The sequence below is a fragment of the Erinaceus europaeus genome, unplaced genomic scaffold, assembly GCF_950295315.1.
Source record: "Erinaceus europaeus unplaced genomic scaffold, mEriEur2.1 scaffold_313, whole genome shotgun sequence".
NCBI classification, from domain to species: domain Eukaryota; kingdom Metazoa; phylum Chordata; class Mammalia; order Eulipotyphla; family Erinaceidae; genus Erinaceus; species Erinaceus europaeus.
The window spans coordinates 102,388-120,401 of NW_026647930.1; the positions used below are offsets into that span (position 1 = coordinate 102,388).

Below are 18,014 nucleotides of genomic sequence, written 5' to 3' on the forward strand. Positions count from 1 at the left end.
CTTCCTAGAGGAATGTGAACTTTACTAGCTTTTTCATCAGGGTAACATTGGACTTAGGATCTGCTTTAAGGTCCATAGCTATTACTGTTACCAAAAACTGTTGGTGAACTTGAAAACCAGCAGCTTGATTACTAGATGGACTCTGAGTGGGCAAGACAGATCCTGGAGTCTGAGAGGTGTTAGAACCCAGCTTTAGGACCATGTCAAATTTCACAGCAAAGATTAGGATTTTAGACCCGATTGTGTAGCATGGATAGACATATCTCTTTCTAGGACCCAGACTTAGACCCTGACCATGTCTAGAGGGTCTGCAGTAGGGCACAGTGTCTCCTTAGATTTCCAGAGCACAGATGGGAGTGTTTTCTCCTGGGGTGGTGGTGATGGGGTTGGAGATTGCTGTCTAGACTCTCTCTGAACAGGTAGCAAATGGATAGACTGTGGCTATGAATAAGATTATGAGTATAGGACTTTTTAATGTCTCAGTGCACACTTGTGAATTTGTTCTTCCTGGTATCTATTTCAGAAGGCATCCCTAGCAGATTCTGGCAGGGATGGGACTCAGCCTAGTTCCTTTCAGAGACTCCAGGGGGTGCCAACAGAACTCTCCTGTCCAGTCTCTCTGCCTGTGGTAGTAGAAATGCTGGCTGACTGCAGCTATAAGAGGGCATTGGGATCTCTGAGAATTCAGATGGGAGTGCCTCCCAAGGAGCTGAGTTGTCAGAAACACTGTTCATGAACTGTGACTGGCATAGGACCTTTTCTGAATTTTCAAAACACTCATGTTTGGCAGGCTTCCTGTGAGGAACTCCCACACAGCAGCAGAAAGGGGCTGGAACTGATTCAAAAGACACTTCCTGGTCCACCCAAAGACTTGAAACCCATATATCAATTACCAGTTGTTTGGGTGAGCAGTGATTCTTCTGGTGCCTTGGCATATCACATAGTCTCATAAAATACCCCAGATAAAACACTGTAGTCAGATTCTCAGGGTCAGGAGCTCTTTCTGTGTCTAGAGTCAAGTTCATAGTTTAGCGAATCAACCACCTGCTTGGAGCCTGGTCTCTGAAAAATAATTCTCTTTACTCTTGAACTGTACCGGGGTTTCACAATCTCTACCTGGACCAGAAATCCCCACAGTGGTATATTTGTTTATGGAGGGAAGACAAATCATGACCAAGGCTGGAATGCTTTTGAAGGATATCTTATATGGCCATTTTTCTGGTTTCCTATGCTCTGTGATGTAATTTGCATCAACTTGTTTCTTTTTAAAGATGATTTACAAAAGTAAGGATAACTGAAAAAACGAAACCATAGTTACTAAGTAAGTTTTTCTTTACTCGTTAATGCTGGTGCTCATTCTCATGTTCGAGTCCTTGACTTTTATTATATAAGACTTGGGAGACCTGGCGTAGATTGTTACTGCCAACATGAAAGTGGTGCAGCTGTTCTGCAACTTCAATTCTTGATCAATGAGGTAAGGATTGTCTTGACAATTTTCACTCTTTCTCTACATTAATAAATCCCCTTAAAATATTATTCTTAGTGCATAAAGACATGTTTTTATAAGGCTTTATTCCTTTATATCCATTCATTAAATTTTATGAATAAGCTTGCATGTACCAGAAGAGTACTGACTGCTTCCTGCATGCCTATTTTTATAGAATTACAGCGATGAATAGTTGACTAAATACCAGCTATGTACTTAAAAATCTCAGAAAGATTGTGGGTCTTCCACTAGTTGAAGGCTACTTAAGGCTTTCTTACACATAGTTTTACCATTGATTCTTGTGTCTTCTAGAGCTTTGTTGTGTTAAACACATCAGTGGAAATGTCTGTACTCTACCAGGTGTGCCACTGCCCAGCCTCTAAGCAAGTCAATGGAAAAAAATGCTTCAGAGTTTTTATAATGCCAAATTCAGGATACAAGTTGAACCTGGTGCCTTTAGCAAAAAGATAAAAGGGGACCAGGAGGTGGTGAATACACTACCAATAGTAATTAAAACAACAACAAGGGTATGTTAGACAGCATAATGGTTATTCAAAAAGACTCCCACACCTAAGGCTCCAAAGTCCCAGGTTCAGTCCCCTGCACCACCATAAGCTAGCTTAAGTATTGCTTTGGTAGGAAGAAAAAGGAAAAGAGAAAGAAAAAGGAAAGGAAAAGGAAAGAAAAACAACTCTTCAGCATGTGTCTGGTCACGGTTTAAACAAATGGGGAGTTTATTACATTGTGATTATTTAAGTACAGTAAAATAGTCAATGGCAGTGAAATAGGCTAGTCATGATGGCTGGAGAGCCATGTGTCTTTTAAGCTAGATTACCAGAGCTCCACTACACATGTTTAGGTCCAGGTCCCTGGAGGAGGCATGGCTGTCCAAGGAAAAGGAGAATGCATGTGAATAGTTAGCTGCAACAGAGCTCGCAGGAACAGCTGGGGCATTTCCAGAATACATGGCACTTAAAATCCTCTGTGGGTTTGCATAAGTCCATGGTATGCTTGTAGGCTGACATCAACCATATGCTAATTATGTTCCTGTTCCAACAAGGATCCAGGTTCAAGATCCTGGTCTCCCACTTGCTGGGGAGAATCTTCACCAGTGGTAGAGTATTGCTGCAGGTTTATCTATTTTTTCTCTGTTTCTCCCTCTCTGTCTTACCATCTATTAAAAAAATAATAATAAAAATAAAGGAAGAAAAGAAAATAGTTATGAGGCATTCAACCCCAATGATAATCTTGGTGGAAGAGAAAGAGCATGAAAGAGAATGAAAAGAAAGAGAGAGAGAATGAAAAGAGAGAGAGAAATAAAAGGAAAATAAGAATAAAAAAAGACATTGGAGATAACATAATGGCCATCCAGAAAGACTTTCATGCCTGAGGCTCCATATGGCTCAGATTCAGTTCCTTGCACCACCATAAACTAGAACTGAGCAGTACACTGGTAAAATAAATAGATTGCTTTCTTATGACTTAAACAATACCTAACCAGCAGGCCACCTGCATTGCCATACTAGGCTCAGCCTCAAGTCCTATACCACATGGGAGTGCTATGTCTGCTGCCATGATATCTCTCCCTCTGTCTCTGTCTCTCTGAATGAAAAGGCAGGTTGGGTGCAGTGAAACCACACATCTTCAAGTCCCCGGCTCATCACAAAAAGAAATCAATAGAGGAAAAAATAGTTTCTTATCAAGAGCTCCCAACAAATTTTCAATTTTACATATGTGAAACATTTGGAAATAGTGTACAAATAAAACAAGTAAAACAAACTCAAAAATCCTCAAGGCATATTCAAGGTTCATTTTACTACATGGAATGTAGTTAATTGAATTCATGTGAAAAGTGTATATCAGGGTATCTCTTTGAACATGTGTATTTATATATTTACATTCAAATGTGAAAATTATACAAACTATTAAGGTGTTTTACAAATGGATATTTTAATCTGATTATTTTAGCTTGCTTACAATTGGTATTTTAAAGCTGTTCCTCTTTGATTTTAATCTGATTATTTTAGCTTGCTTATAATTGGCATTTTAAAGCTGTTTCTTTTTGAGACTAAAATCACATGTGCATAATTATAAAAAGGACCATCTTAGGATTCATAAGCATTTTTGATTTAGGAATTATGGAAGAGCATTTAGATTTTTCTGTTCCCTAATTCCTAAGGAAGAAAAAGCTTCTAGGAATTTCAGTATAGTACTTCCTAGTATCTAAGTTGGATAATCATTTTGCTATTTGTGACTGATATGAACTATGAAAGATTATGTCTAATTTAGTGCTTTGGACACAGGAATCTGAGGACTGCCTTGATTCTGTGAGATCACAATCAATACTCAAAGAGTAGCTTCAGGCTCTCACAATGTCACAGGGTAGCATCCTATTGTAATTGAAATAGGATTTATTCATATTTGGAGACTATATGTAAAAAAGAATCTTAGTACTTTTTTGTAGTTGTACTGGATTTGGAGTAGGGGGTGGTGGCACCAGGGTTATGGTAGAGGCTCCATGCCTGCACATGGTTTGGCTGCTTCCAGAAGTCTCCCCTTTTCTGCTTTGTCTAGACAGAGGATAAGAGACAGAAGAAGGGGAGAGATCGAGAAGGGAAGATACCATAGCACTGCTTCACCCACTGTGAAGTGTCCCTCCCTACTGCAGGTGCTCCTCTGTGGTAGGCTGGGGCTTGAACTCTGGTCCTCATGAGTGTTAAAATATACTCTTACTGGATGAGCTATCTCCTGGCCCCCAAGAGATGGAACTTCTTGAACTATAAGAACAAATTAAATTATACCTGTTATACGTCTCAGGAAGAATATATACTTTCTAACTACTTAGAAAGTTCTTGACAATGGTAACTTTTTTTTTTTTTTTTTTTGCCTATCACTAGGGCTCAGTGCCTTCAGTGGGCAAACTCTAGAAGAAGAAGTCCCTTCAGTATGAATCCACTGCTCCTGGAGGCCATTTTTTCCCATTTTGTTGCCCTTGTTCTTATTGCCATTGTGGTTGTTGTTGGATAAGACAGAGAGAAATTGAGAGGAGGGGAAGACAATGGGGGAGAGAAAGATAGACACCTGCAGACATGCTTCACCATCTGTGAAGCAAACCCCCCTCCCCTCCACAGGTGGGGAGCCAGGGCTCGAACTGGGATCCTTATGCCAGTCTTTGCACTTCATGCCATGTGCACTTAACCCATGACACTATTACCCAGCCCCCATGATGGTGACTTTTTATTGCACTTATAAAACTGAATCAGATACTTACTTCTCTGTAATGTTATATAATTTGTGTACATATAAGAAACTCAAATTTAAACTTAGTTTTCCCCAAAGGAAAAAATGAATTGTCACAATGATGTTTATGATAATATCATTCTTTATTGCTAAGTGGATACTTCTTAAACTTATCATACTGAAAAATCTGGATGCAATGGTTTACTTGTTTCCTCTACTCTTAGTATTCTTAGTCTTTGTGACTGAAGTATATATAATTGTCACTCCTTGTATGTCTATGCTATACAGATAAAAATAGATGTAAGCAATAAAAATTCAGTAAATCAGCTTGTTTGTGCTTTTCACAAAAGCCTGAATTTAATAGATCACTTGTTTACTTTGTCTTCTTTCTGTTTCAGGGTGCTTTGGTCAGTGCAAATTCAGATGATACACTTCATTTGTGGAATCTTAGACAGAAGAGGCCAGCTATTCTTCATTCGCTTAAATTTAACCGAGAACGGTAAGAATATATGAGTTGGATAATTTCTTTTTTTTAATTTATTTTTTATTTAAGAAAGGATAAATTAACAAAACCATAGGGTAGGAGGGGTACAACTCCACACAGTTCCCACCACCCAATCTCCATATCCCCTGATAGCTTTCCCATTCTCTATCCCTCTGGGAGCATGGACCCAGGGTCGTTGTGGGTTGCAGAAGGTAGAAGGTCTGGCTTCTGTAATTGCTTCCCCGCTGAACATGGGCGTTGACTGGTCGGTCCATACTCCCAGTCTGCCTCTCTTTCCCTAGTAGGGTGGGTCTCTGGGGAAGCAGAGCTCCAGGACACATTGGTGGGGTCTTCAGTCCAGGGAAGCCTGGCCGGCATCCTGATGGCATCTGGAACCTGGCACCTGGTCGCTGAAAAGAGAGTTAACATACGAAGCCAAACAAATTGTTGAGCAATCATGGACCCAAAGGTTGGAATAGTGGAGAGGAAGTGTTAGGGGGGTACTCACTGCAAACTCTAGTGTACTTCTGCTTTCAGGTATATATTTTGCAGTAGTTTATGGATACATGTGAACATATGCTCTCTCTCACAGAACCTGGTCTATATTTAGGTTTTGGGACTTTGTTAGAAAGTGATCCACCTGGGATGGAATTAGAGAATACTATGAAAGCAAAGATCACACCCGAGTAATGAAGCCAAAGGGTTGTCGTTCCATACGTGAAGTCTCTGGACACAATCTGAGCTGAAGCATGTTGAAGTGGCAATCGTTGCGCTGATTAGGTTGCGATCGGCAGATGCAATATTATTTGATATGGATTAGGAGAGGCATGTGGGAAAGTGGGCCCTATCCTAAGGTTCCAGGACTGGGGGAAATATAGGCTCTATAGTGGAGATGTGAGGTTCCTGCTGTCTTAGGGTTCAAAAAGACAATGTAATGTACAAGAATTTTGTTTCCTGAGCAAGTTTCAGGTTAATATTTGAAAATTTTTTTAAACAACCATAATAGAAATAATGCTTATGCTTCCTTTTAGAGGAGTTTTTTAAATAGAAGATTCATAGTTAATAAAGACACATCATAGTATTTATTAATGGGGAGCTACTAACAAAAATAGCTACTATTTTTATTCTTCATGTTATAAACTAGCACTCTAGCAATGATGTTTATGTGTATGTGTGTGTTGTTGTTGGTCATTGTGTTAAGACTCCAGACTTAAAAATTAAAAGTTCAGTAAATACTAATCTATTCCTGTACCTTTTGACCGCAGCAGTTACCTTATTGACATTCACCTTTTTAATTAAGTACTTTTGTTAAAAAATACTAACAAAAGTTTGAGGTTTCAAAAAATGTTGATTTTTTTTATGCAATGTCACAAATTCAAATTAATGTTTTCAAACATAATTTGATCAGAATTCATATTTCTCCATTCTAGAGTGAAATATTAATAATAAACCAAATGTATAGGCATAGACATGGAAAAAGTGTTATGTTTTTCTTGTTAAATAGTGTACCAAATGTCTAGATTTTCTTTTTTTAAAAATATTCTTATTATCTTTATTGGATAGAGACAGTCAGAAATCAAGAGGGGAGGGGAAAATTGATAGGAAGAGTGAAAGAGAGACATCTGTAGCCCTACTTTACCACTCGTAAAGCTTTCTTCCTGTAGTACTCTCAAACCTGAGTCCTTTTGCATTGTAGCATGTGCTGTCAACCAGATTCACCTCCACCTGGCCCCTATGTTTAACATTTCTAATGTTATATTCAACTAACTTGAACATAACTTAGATTATGCTTAATAATAATCATCTTGAGGTAAAATAAAGTATGTATTTTATTATCTTTCTCTATAATTTAAGTATTATTAATTAAAATTTATTTATTGCATATGAAAGAATTTTCCCATGAGACAGAGTATGAGAAAAGCCAGAACACCACTCCAATACTTGTGGTACTGGGATTGAACCAGGGACTTCAGACATACAAGTCTAATATTCTGCAAGTTGAACTATTTCCTCAGCCATTACTTTTTCTTTTATTATTTATTATTTTTTTTATTTGATAGGACAGAGAAGCTTATAAAGGAAGAGGAGACAGCAAAGGAGCGAGAAAGAGAGAGAGAGAGAGAGAGAGAAACCTGCAGATTACCACTTGTGAAGCTTCCCTCTTGCAGTTGGGGGTTAGGGGCCTGCACATGGTTCTTGAATATGGTAACATGTGCACTCAACTAACGATTTTTAAAAAATTATTATTTGAGAAACAAACTTAGCAGTGAATGACAGGATCATTATAAGATAATTTGATGGTAATGAAAGAAAATACTTTTGTGTCAGAAGAAGGAATGGTCATTTCTTCCCTTTCAATTGCAAGGCTGAACATTTTGATTTGCTTTGTTTGCCTGTTTGTTTTTTATGAGGTGGGGGTGAGGGAGAGAAGAGAGAGAGACCACAACATAAAAAATCCCTTCAATACACACATCACAAAAACAGAGATGAAATACATACATACATACACAAGCAAATGTTATATGTAACAAAGTTTTCTTTATTTCTGATGATCCAAACTTCTTTTATTTTCATATTTATTTGAAAGTTTGTTTTATCCATTCTTTTATGGTAGTTTGGCTGGCAACAAATTATCTTAAGTTTTCCTTTGATGAAAACATCTTAATTTTACTTTTTATTCCTAAAGGATGTTTTTCTGATTATACAATGAGTTGACAGTCTTTTCTTAAAGCATGTGAAAAATATGACAATTTCCTGGTTACCATGGTTTCAGGTGAGAATACCATCTTATTTTGAAGTGTTATTCTCCTCTATAGGTAATGAGTCATTTCTCTTACCTTTTTAGATTTTTCTTTCTTTAGTTTTCAGAATTTTAACAATTACATCTCTGCCATTTCTTTGATTTTCTCCTATTTGGTATCCACTCACTATCATGTATTGTAGGTTTATGCTTTTTGTCAAATTTGAAATTATTTCTCAAATATTTCTACCATTCTTTTTACTAGAATTTGTTTAGCCTGAAGTACTTTCTCCTCTTATTTTGGAATTTTGATGACACCAATATTAGATCATTTCTTATTACTTTGTAGTTACTGGGACTCTACTTTTTAAATTTTTTTTTAATTTTTTGTTTCTGTTGGATGATTTCTATTTATCTCAGTTTCCAGATTCTTCCTTCTATTGGCTCTCCTCTACTAGTGAGTTTACCAGAGAGCTTTTTGTTATTGTATATTTTCCATTTGAGATTTTTAAATTTTTATTAGTGATTTAATAATGATTATCAAGATTGTAAGGTAATAGGGGTACAATTCCATACAGTTCCCACCACCAGAATTCTATACCCCAACCCTTCTTTGGAAGGTTCTCTATTCTTTATCCCTCTGGGAGTGTGGACCAACATTCTTTATGTGGTGCTGAAGGTGGAAGGTCTGGCTTCTGTAATTGCTTCTCCATTGAACATGGATGTTGGCAGGTCAACCCATACCCCTAGCCTATTTCTATCTTTCCCTAGATGGGTAGGGCTTTGGAAAGTTGAGGTTCCAGGACACATTGGTGAGGTCCTCTGGCCAGGCAAGTCAGGATGGCATCATGCTAGCATCTGAAACTTGGTAACAAATTATTAGAATTGGAGGGGGGCCAGGTGGTGGCACACCTGTTCAGGCACACATGTTGCAATGTGCAAGGACGCTGGTTCAAGCCCTCAGTCCCTCCCTACCTGCAGAGGGAAAGCTTTGTAAGAGGTGAAGCAGGGCTGCAGGTTTCTGTCTCTCTCCCCCTCTGTCATCCCCTTCCCTCTCAATTTCTGGCCGACTTTATCCAATAAATAAGTAAAAATAGTACAAAAAATTTTTTTTGAAATATTATAATTGGAAGGTTGACATCTCAGGCTTGGTGTCTCTGTATACAGTACAAAGTAAAATGTGGCACACTTGCCCTGGCTGCATTGATTTAGTAGAAGTCAGCCTATATACATATATATATATATATATATATATATATATATATATATATATATACACATATATATAAATATATATATATAACTTGTTTCTTTACTAAGATCTTTCATTTGTTTCAAGAACCACTTTTCTAAAATACTGATAATTGGTGCTTTAAATTTTTCTCAGATAATTTAATATTAGAGTCTCATTGTGTTGGCATCTGTTGATTGTCCTTATTTAATTTTGATTGTCCTAGTTTATGGCATTGGTTGTGAAACGTTTGGATGAGACTCTACATGCGATTTCATTTTATTTATTTGGCCTATCATTGTCACCCTATCTAGGTGTGATGTGCAGGACTGAGTAGGGTGGACATTTATCTATTTTCCACTTTCCCCCACCAAACATGTAGATAACCTCCTTCCAAAACTAGAACACCAATTTACAGCATTGACTATTGAGTAGGAATATAAGTTGAGTTTCCTAGTGAATACCAATAATTTGAGCATAGAGACCAATAGAGTATTTAATAGCCTGCATTTTACTAAGCCATTTTTGCTTCATTGATGCCATACTAGGGCAGATGCTGTTTCCACTTGTCCCTGCTGACACCAAGGTGGGAGAAATGTGGAGTGCCAACTATCCCCTCTTGCCATGTCTTGTCACTGGGTGAGAGTAGAGGCTCACCTCCATCCTGTCTCATGCTGTACAGGAAGGAGGGTGGTGGTAAAAGAGCAGACTGCTGATTCATCCAACTTCTGTTCCCTCATTTCTTATCATTAGAAGAGGTTGAAGGATCAGCATGTGTTGTATGCTACTGACTCCCTACAGGGGAGTTATATAATATCTTTTCCAATCAATTAGGTGATGCAAGATTATTTCCACACTTGGCTCTGTAAGTACCATCTGAACAGCTTCACAGCATTGCTACCTATTTGTGATAGGTAAGAGTTAGGGTGTATTAGCTCCTAACTTTAAAATTATATTCCTCCATGAGGATAATTTCTGGAACCATCCGTTCCACCCCAGTTCCATGGCTGCCAGTTCTTAGCAACATCACCCCGCCAGATATTCGTCGGGATGTGGCATCATCTAAGTTCATTTCCCACGTCTACGCTCGACCGGACCTGCCAATATACGCGGATATCTTCGCCCACCCTGTCCAACGCTTGACGTCTCGTCACCCAATCTGGTCCCCTACGCCTACACTGAACTTCTCTGTTCCAGACTCTTGGAAACAGAGTTGGCAGTCAGCTGAGGTAAAGAACAAACACCTCATCACAGACCCCTGCAAGCGTCAACCCGGCTTTGACCTAGCACGTTGTGATTGGGCCCTCCTCAATCGCTATCGAACAGGCCATGGCCTGTGCGCCGCTATGTTCCATCGCTGGGGAGCCAGAGATGACCCGAACTGCCCCTGCGGCTACAGACAGACTATGACCCACATAGTCAATGACTGCCACCTCTCCAGATTCAAAGGAGGTCTCGAAACTTTACATCAGGCTCAACCTGATGCTGTTGACTGGCTACGGAAGAAGGGCAAACGCTAGAAGAAGAAGCTCCTAACTTGTCCCAACTGAAAATGTGGGTGAGGAATAGTGTTCTTTTTCTGTTTGCCATGAATGAAAAATACACACAAAAATGCACTGGTTATCAAAGAAATGCAAATAAAGACAATGAGATACCACTTCACTCCAGTGGGAATGCCGTACATCAGAAAGGATCTAACAACAAGTGTTGAAGAGGTTGCAGAGGTAAAGGAACCCTCCTACACTGCTTGGGGGAATATAAATGGGTCCACCCCTGTGGAGAGAAGCCTCAAGAACTCTCAAAAAGCTAGAAATGGACCTACCCTGTGACCTGGCAATTTCTCTCCAGGGGATGATATATCTTAAGGAAATAAATATACCTAATCCTAAGAGATCTGTGTATACCTATGTTCATAGCAATACAATTTGGAATAGCCCACACTTGGAAGAAACCTTAGTGTCCAACAACATATAAGTAGCTAAGAAAGTTTTTTTACGCTTTATTTTATTTTATTTATTTATTTTTATTTCTTTATTGGGGGATTAATGTTTTACAGTTGACAGTAAATATAATAGTTTGTACATGCATAACATTTCTCATTTTTCCAAACAAGAATACAACCCCCACTAGGTCCTCTGCTATCCTGTTCCAGGACCTGAACTCCCCGCCCACCCCAGTCTTTTACTTTGGTGCAGCTAAGAAAGTTTTGGTATGTGTACACAATGGAATACTACTTAGTTCTTTTGAATGATGACATCACTTTCTTTACCTCATCTTGGATGGAGTTTGAAGGAATCATGTTAAGTGTGATGAAGCCAGAAAGAGAAGGATGTTTTTAGTTAATTGTAGATCCATATACAGTTAAAGCATATAAAAGAGAGGCTCCCATGCACCCTGATCTAGTTTCACACATTGGTATTAGTGCTTTTAACTGTAGTAGAGTATCAGAACGAAGGTATTTAAATCAAAGCAGTTAAGATATGGAATGTTTTGGTAGTCACTTTGCTGTGCAAATAGATTTCTAAGAATCTATTCATCTGGAAGTTAGTGCCTTTTGATAACTCCATGATTCCTTCCAGTTTGACCATTCATTCACTAAAGGACACCTGGGTTATTTCTATTTTTTGACTATTTCAAATAAAGTTGTGAATATTCATCTGTATGGTATTTTTGTTTTGGTTTTTTTCAAATTCTATTTATAAGATGAAAATATTCACAAGGCCATAGGATAAGAGGGGTACAGTTCCACAAAATTCCCACCACTAGAACTCTCTATCCCATCCCCTCCCTTGAAAGCTTGCCTATTCTTTATCCCTCTGGGAGCATGGACCCAGGATCATTATGGGGTGCAGAATGTAGAAGGCCTGGCTTCTGTAAATTGCTTCCACGCTGAACATGGGCGTTGGTAGGTAGATCTATACTCCCAGCTTGTCTCTCTCTTTCCCTAGTGGGGCAGGGCTCTGGGGAAGCAGAGGTCCAGGACACATTGTTGGGGTCTTCTGCCCAGTGAAGTCAGTTTGGCATCATAGTAACATCTGGAACCTGGAGGCTGGAAAAGAGTTAAGAAATGAAGCAGAACAAATTGTTGACTAATCATGAACCTAAAGGCAAGAATATTGCAGATGAGGATTTGGGGTCTCCATTTTGGAAAAAGCTAATAGGTCTATTTTAGGTATATTCCAAGGGACTCATGACTTTACTTGTTTTTGCCTGAGCCTGACATCTAATATGCGTGTGGGCTAAAGGTATTATCTGGGGAGATGGTATCATAGTTGGAAAAAGGACTAGAAAGCTGGATCAGGGAAGAGCAGCTCCCAAACATGGGAAAAGTATAAAAATATTGTTAACTATAAACCCCATCAATTTGATCTGGGACCCATATTCATCACAGGAGCTTATGTAACCTCTGCATCCCTGTAGGTCTGAGCTTGCATATATGCTAAGGTCATGACTAGGAACATTCCAGTCTTCACTAATTTCAGGACCCATCTTCCTCGGGTGATAGGTAGAGTATGTTGCCCAACTTCCCTTTGGAGAATGGAACATTCCCTATCATTGTTGATCCACATTAAGGGCATTCCTGTAGGGGCCCACAAAGGGATCCTTTATGTTGTTCCTGATGGAAATGACCAATGACAGGCAAGAGGGGTTAGAGGTCTGGGCCCATCATGTCTGTGTGGGAATCCCATGACTCCCTGACTAGGGCCCTAGGTGATGGTGTGGCCTGGTAGTGACTAAAGAGTCATCATTAAAGTATGCCAGTTTCTTGCTTATGACCATTAAGTTTTTCACTTGTGTGGGATTAGTTTATAGGAATGCAGTTAGCAAGGTGTATGGCAGTTTATTGTTTATTATGAGTTGAAATTGCCAAACATTTTTCTAGAATAATTGCACCAAGTTTATATTACCTACCAGTAATATATGATGGTCTAAATTCTCCACATCTCTCCAGCATTATGATATGTTAATATTTTTATATGTATAATTGTAATGAGTATTTGCTAGGCCCTCACTCTAATTTTTTTCAGTTTTAATTTTTTTGGGAGCAGTTTTAGGTTTGCAACAAAAATGAGAAGGTATAGAGACTTTCTATGTATTTTCTGAGCTCATACATGCATAGTATCTCCTATTTTCAGCAAAAGTTACCAGAATGGTACATTTTCCTCCGAAGGATGAACCTACATAGGCAAGACACTCATGGATATAGATTGCAAGGTGTCTTTGGAGATTCAACTCCAAATGCAACGGAAGCAGAAGCAAAAATAAATAAGTCAACTACATCAAACAAAAAGTTTCTATACAATGAAAGAAACCACTTAAAACATGAAAAGACAGCCCACTGACTAGAATATAATTGCACATTAGACATCTAACAAGGAGGTAATATAAAAAAAATAAAGAACTCATATAACTCAACAACTCAATCAAAAAGAAATGGATCTAAGATCTGAATAGACAATTTTCCAAGGACAATCAGATGGCAATCAGACACATGAAAAAATACATTTTCACTCATTGGGAAATGCAAAGCAGAACTTTAAGGTATGCACCTGTGAGAATGGCCTAAACCAGAAAGACTGGAAACAGCATGTGTTGATAAGAGTATAGAGAAAAAGGAACTCTTGTACTTTTTTGGTGGGAATGTAAATTGATGCAGTCTATATGGAAAACATTAACAGTGATTTCTTAAAAATTAGAAATATCACAAGACCCAGCAGTACCACTCCTAGGTTTTTATCGGAAGACTACAGATGCACTAACTTCAAATATATGTACCCATTTGTTTGCTGCACAACTATTTTACAACAGCGAAGACATGGAAATAACCAAAAAAGTCCATTAACAGATGATCAAATAAAGAAGTTTTGGGATTTACACTCCATTCTCTCCTTTTTTCTCTTCTTCTGGGACCCTGGCAATATGACTATTAGGACATTTATTTTATCCTACAATTATTTTTATATGTATTTTCTGTTTATTGCTCAGACTGGATAATTTATAATGCTCTATTCTCTAAGTGTAGTTAATCTTTTATTTCCTCCACTGACTGCTTTTTCAGGTGACTTTTCACTTAACTATTACACTTATTCTTTACCCAAGTATAGTTTATCAGGACATAAAGAAATTTTAATGATTTCATACTTCTTTTTTCCCACTAGAACTTCTGTATTTCAGTTTTTAAATTGACATGTTAAAGGGAATCTTAATATGGCAATCTGCCCATTTCCCTTCCCATTGAAATAATTGTAGTTATCATAATTGCTTTGGTAGATTTTTTTGGGGGGGGCTACATAACCTCAATGCTTTATCTATATTACAAATATATAGATATTTAAGTTCCTCTGAAATCAGAAGAGTATATAAGCAGTAAACATTTAACTCTGGACAGTTTTTTAAAATATAGATCATAGGTTATCTGTGTCAGAATCACCTAGACATTTTCTTTCTAAACTTTATCGTGCATATGACTCATTGAAATGCAGTTTCTGAGTCTGAGGTGGGTAGTATGACTCTGCATTCCTCACAGACTTCCAGATAATGGACTTCATTTTGAAGTACTCAGTGAGTACTGAGGGTCCTTGACTTACAAGGTCAGTGTCATATGTTCCATTCCAGATTCATGGATTCACAATTTTCATGGCAAGAATCCAGGAATATATATATTACATATATATACTGACTTAATACTGATTGACAAGACCATAGGATAAGAGGAGTACAATCCCACAGAATTTCTACCACCAGAGTTCTGTATCCCATCCCACCTATTGGAAGCTTTCCTATTCTTTATCCCTCTGGGAGCGTGGACTCAGAATCATTATGGGATGCAGAAGTTGGAAGGCTTCTGTAATTGCTTCTCTATTGGACATGGGTGTTGGCAGGTCAATCCATACTCCCAACCTGTTTCTATCTTTCCGTATCAGGGCAACGCTCTGGGGAGGTGGAGTTCCAGGGTACATTGGTGAGGTTGTCTGCCCAAGGAAGTTAGGTTGGTGTCATGGTAGCATCTGCAACTTGGTAGCCGAAAAGCATTAAGATATAAAGCAAAGCAAATTATTAGGAATATACGTGTGTGTATTTAAGTTTCTTTATTGGGGATTAATTGTTTACAGTTGACAGGAAAATACAATAGTACACATATAACATTTCCCAGTTTTCCACATAACAATACAACCCCCACTAGGTCCTCTTCTGCCATCATGTTCCATGATCTGAATCCTCCCCCCCACCCCAGAGTCTTTTACTTTGGTGCAATACACCAACTTCAGTCGAAGTTCTGCTTAGTGTTTTCCCTTCTAATGTAGTTTTTCAACTTCTGTTTATGAGTGAGGTCATAAACATCATCCTATTGTTTCTGACTTATCTAATTTAACATAATTTCTTCAAGCTCCATTAAAGATAGGATGAAGAAGATGGGAAAATATGGGAAAGCTATAAATATTGTTAACTGTAAACCCCATTGATTTCATCTGGGGCCCATATTCAGCACAAGAGCCTATGTAACCTCTGCATCCCTGTAGGTCTGAGTTCGCATATGTTCTGTGGTCATGGCTAGGAACATTCCAGGCTTCACTAATTTCAGAACCCATCTTCCTTGGGTGATAGGTAGAGTATGTTGTCCAACCTTCCTTTGGAAAATGGAACATTACCTACCATTATTGATCCACATTGAAGTATGTTTCTAGGTTCAGTTTTGGAAGGGTGGTTTCTAGGAATTCTTCCATTTCTTCCAGATTCTCTAGCTCAGTGGCATATAGTTGTTCATAGATGCTTTGCATGATTTTTTGGATTTCAATGGTATCTGTTGTGATATCTCCTCTATTGTTTCAGTTCTATTTGAGTCTTCTTCTCACCCCCGCTCCTTTTTTTTTTTTTTAGTGAGTCTAAGAGTTTGTCAATTTTGTGAGTCTAAGAGTTTGTCAATTTTGTTTAATTTTTCAAAGAACCAACATTTGGCTTCAGTGATATTTTGTATGGTTCTTTTATTTTTGATATTGTTTATTTCTGCTCTAATTTTGTTGATTGTAGTCTTTCTGCTTGCTTACCTTTGTTCCTCTTCTAAGTTTTTAAGACATGCAAAAAGGTCATTGATTTAAGCTTTTTTTGGTTCTCTAATGTGTGCTTGTATGGCTATGAGTTTCCTTCTAAGTACTGCTTTAGCTGTGTCCCAAATATAGCTTGTGTCTTCTTTTTAATTTGTTTCTAGGAACATTTGAATTTCTTGCTTGAGTTCCTCTTTGGCCAAGTGGTTATTAAGCAGTATGTTACTGAGTTTCTAAATTTTGTGACCTTTGGTAATTTTCTGTTTGTTGTTGAGTATTAGCTTTACTTCACTGTGGTCTGAGAAGATGCTTGGGATGATTTCAGTGCTCTTGAATTTGTTGATACTGTCTTTGTGGCCTAACATGTGGTCTCTCCTTGAAGATGTGCTCCATGGATTTGAAAAGAATGTGCATTTGAGTTTCTTGGGGTGAATAACTCTGAAAATGTCCAGGAGGTCTAGTATATCCATCTCTTTGATTAATTCTCTTCTTTCTTTTTTTTAATTTATTTTTTATTTAAGAAAGGATAAATTAACAAAACCATAGGGTAGGAGGGGTACAACTCCACACAGTTCCCACAACCCACTCTCCATATCCCATCCCCTCCCCTGATAGCTTTCCCATTCTCTATCCCTCTGGGAACATGGACCCAGGGTCATTGTGGGTTGCAGAAGGTGGAAGGTCTGGCTTCTGTAATTGCTACCCCGCTGAACATGGGCGTTGACTGGTCGGTCCATACTCCCAGTCTGCCTCTCTTTCCCTAGTAGGGTGGGTCTCTGGGGAAGCGGAGCTCCAGGACACACTGGTGGGGTCTTCAGTCCAGGGAAGCCTGGCTGGCATCCTGATGGCATCTGGCACCTGGTCGCTGAAAAGAGAGTTAACATACAAAGCCAAACAAACTGTTGAGGAATCATGGACCCAAAGGTTGGAATAGTGGAGAGGAAGTGTTAGGGGGGTACTCACTGCAAACTCTAGTGTACTTCTGCTTTCAGGTATGTATTTTGCACCAGTTTATGGATACGTGTGAACATATGCTCTCTCTCACAGAACCTGGTCTATATCTAGGTTTTGGGACTTTGTTAGAAAGTGATCCACCTGGGATGGAATTAGAGAATACTGTGAAAGGAAAGATCTCACCCGAGTAATGAAGCTGAAGGGTTGTCATTCCACACCTGTAGTCTCTGGACACAGTCTGAGCTGAAGCATGTTGAAGTGGCAATCGTTGCGTTGATTAGGTTGCAATCGGCAGATGCAATATTATTTGATATGGATTGGGAGAGGCATGTGGGAATGTGGGTGCTATCCTAAGGTTCCAGGACTGGGGGAAATATAGGCTCTATAGTGGAGATGTGAGGTTCCTGCTGTCTTAGGGTTCAAAAAGACAATCGATAGTTAATGTTATCATCACATTATTTAGTAATTGGGTTAACTTTGAAAAGTACTTTTGTTAGGGTTTGCTGTATAGTACCCAGTATCTTGTAAATAGCTGTGCAATTCTCTCGTTTCTTTGTTGATTCTCTGTTTAGTTGATCTAAGTATAAGAGAGGTGTTGAAGTCTCCTACTATTACTGTATTATTATTGTTGTATTTTTGTAGCTCTTTCAGTGAGTGTTTGATGTATTTAGATGGGCCCTCATTGGGTGCACAGATGTTAATAATTATTAAGTATTCTTGGTTGATTGATCCTCTGATCATGGTGTGATTATCTTGCCTATCTTTTATTACTTTATTTAATTTAAAGTCTGTTGTGTCAGAGATGAGAGTGGATTTTCCTGTCTTTTTTTTGTGGT

The 18,014-nt window shown here is 38.4% G+C and overlaps 1 protein-coding gene across 1 annotated transcript in view; it reads left to right on the forward strand.

Annotated features, from left to right (window-relative positions):
* Positions 1–18,014, forward strand: part of LOC132536531 (syntaxin-binding protein 5-like) — a gene marked incomplete at its 3' end in the record, with an annotated part of 117,854 nt that overhangs the window by 70,518 nt on the left and 29,322 nt on the right. Inside the window, exons 4-5 of the mRNA XM_060184532.1 lie at positions 1,393–1,474; positions 5,125–5,225. Coding sequence (XP_060040515.1) covers positions 1,393–1,474; positions 5,125–5,225 — 183 coding nt within the window. The remainder of the gene's footprint in view (positions 1–1,392; positions 1,475–5,124; positions 5,226–18,014) is intronic.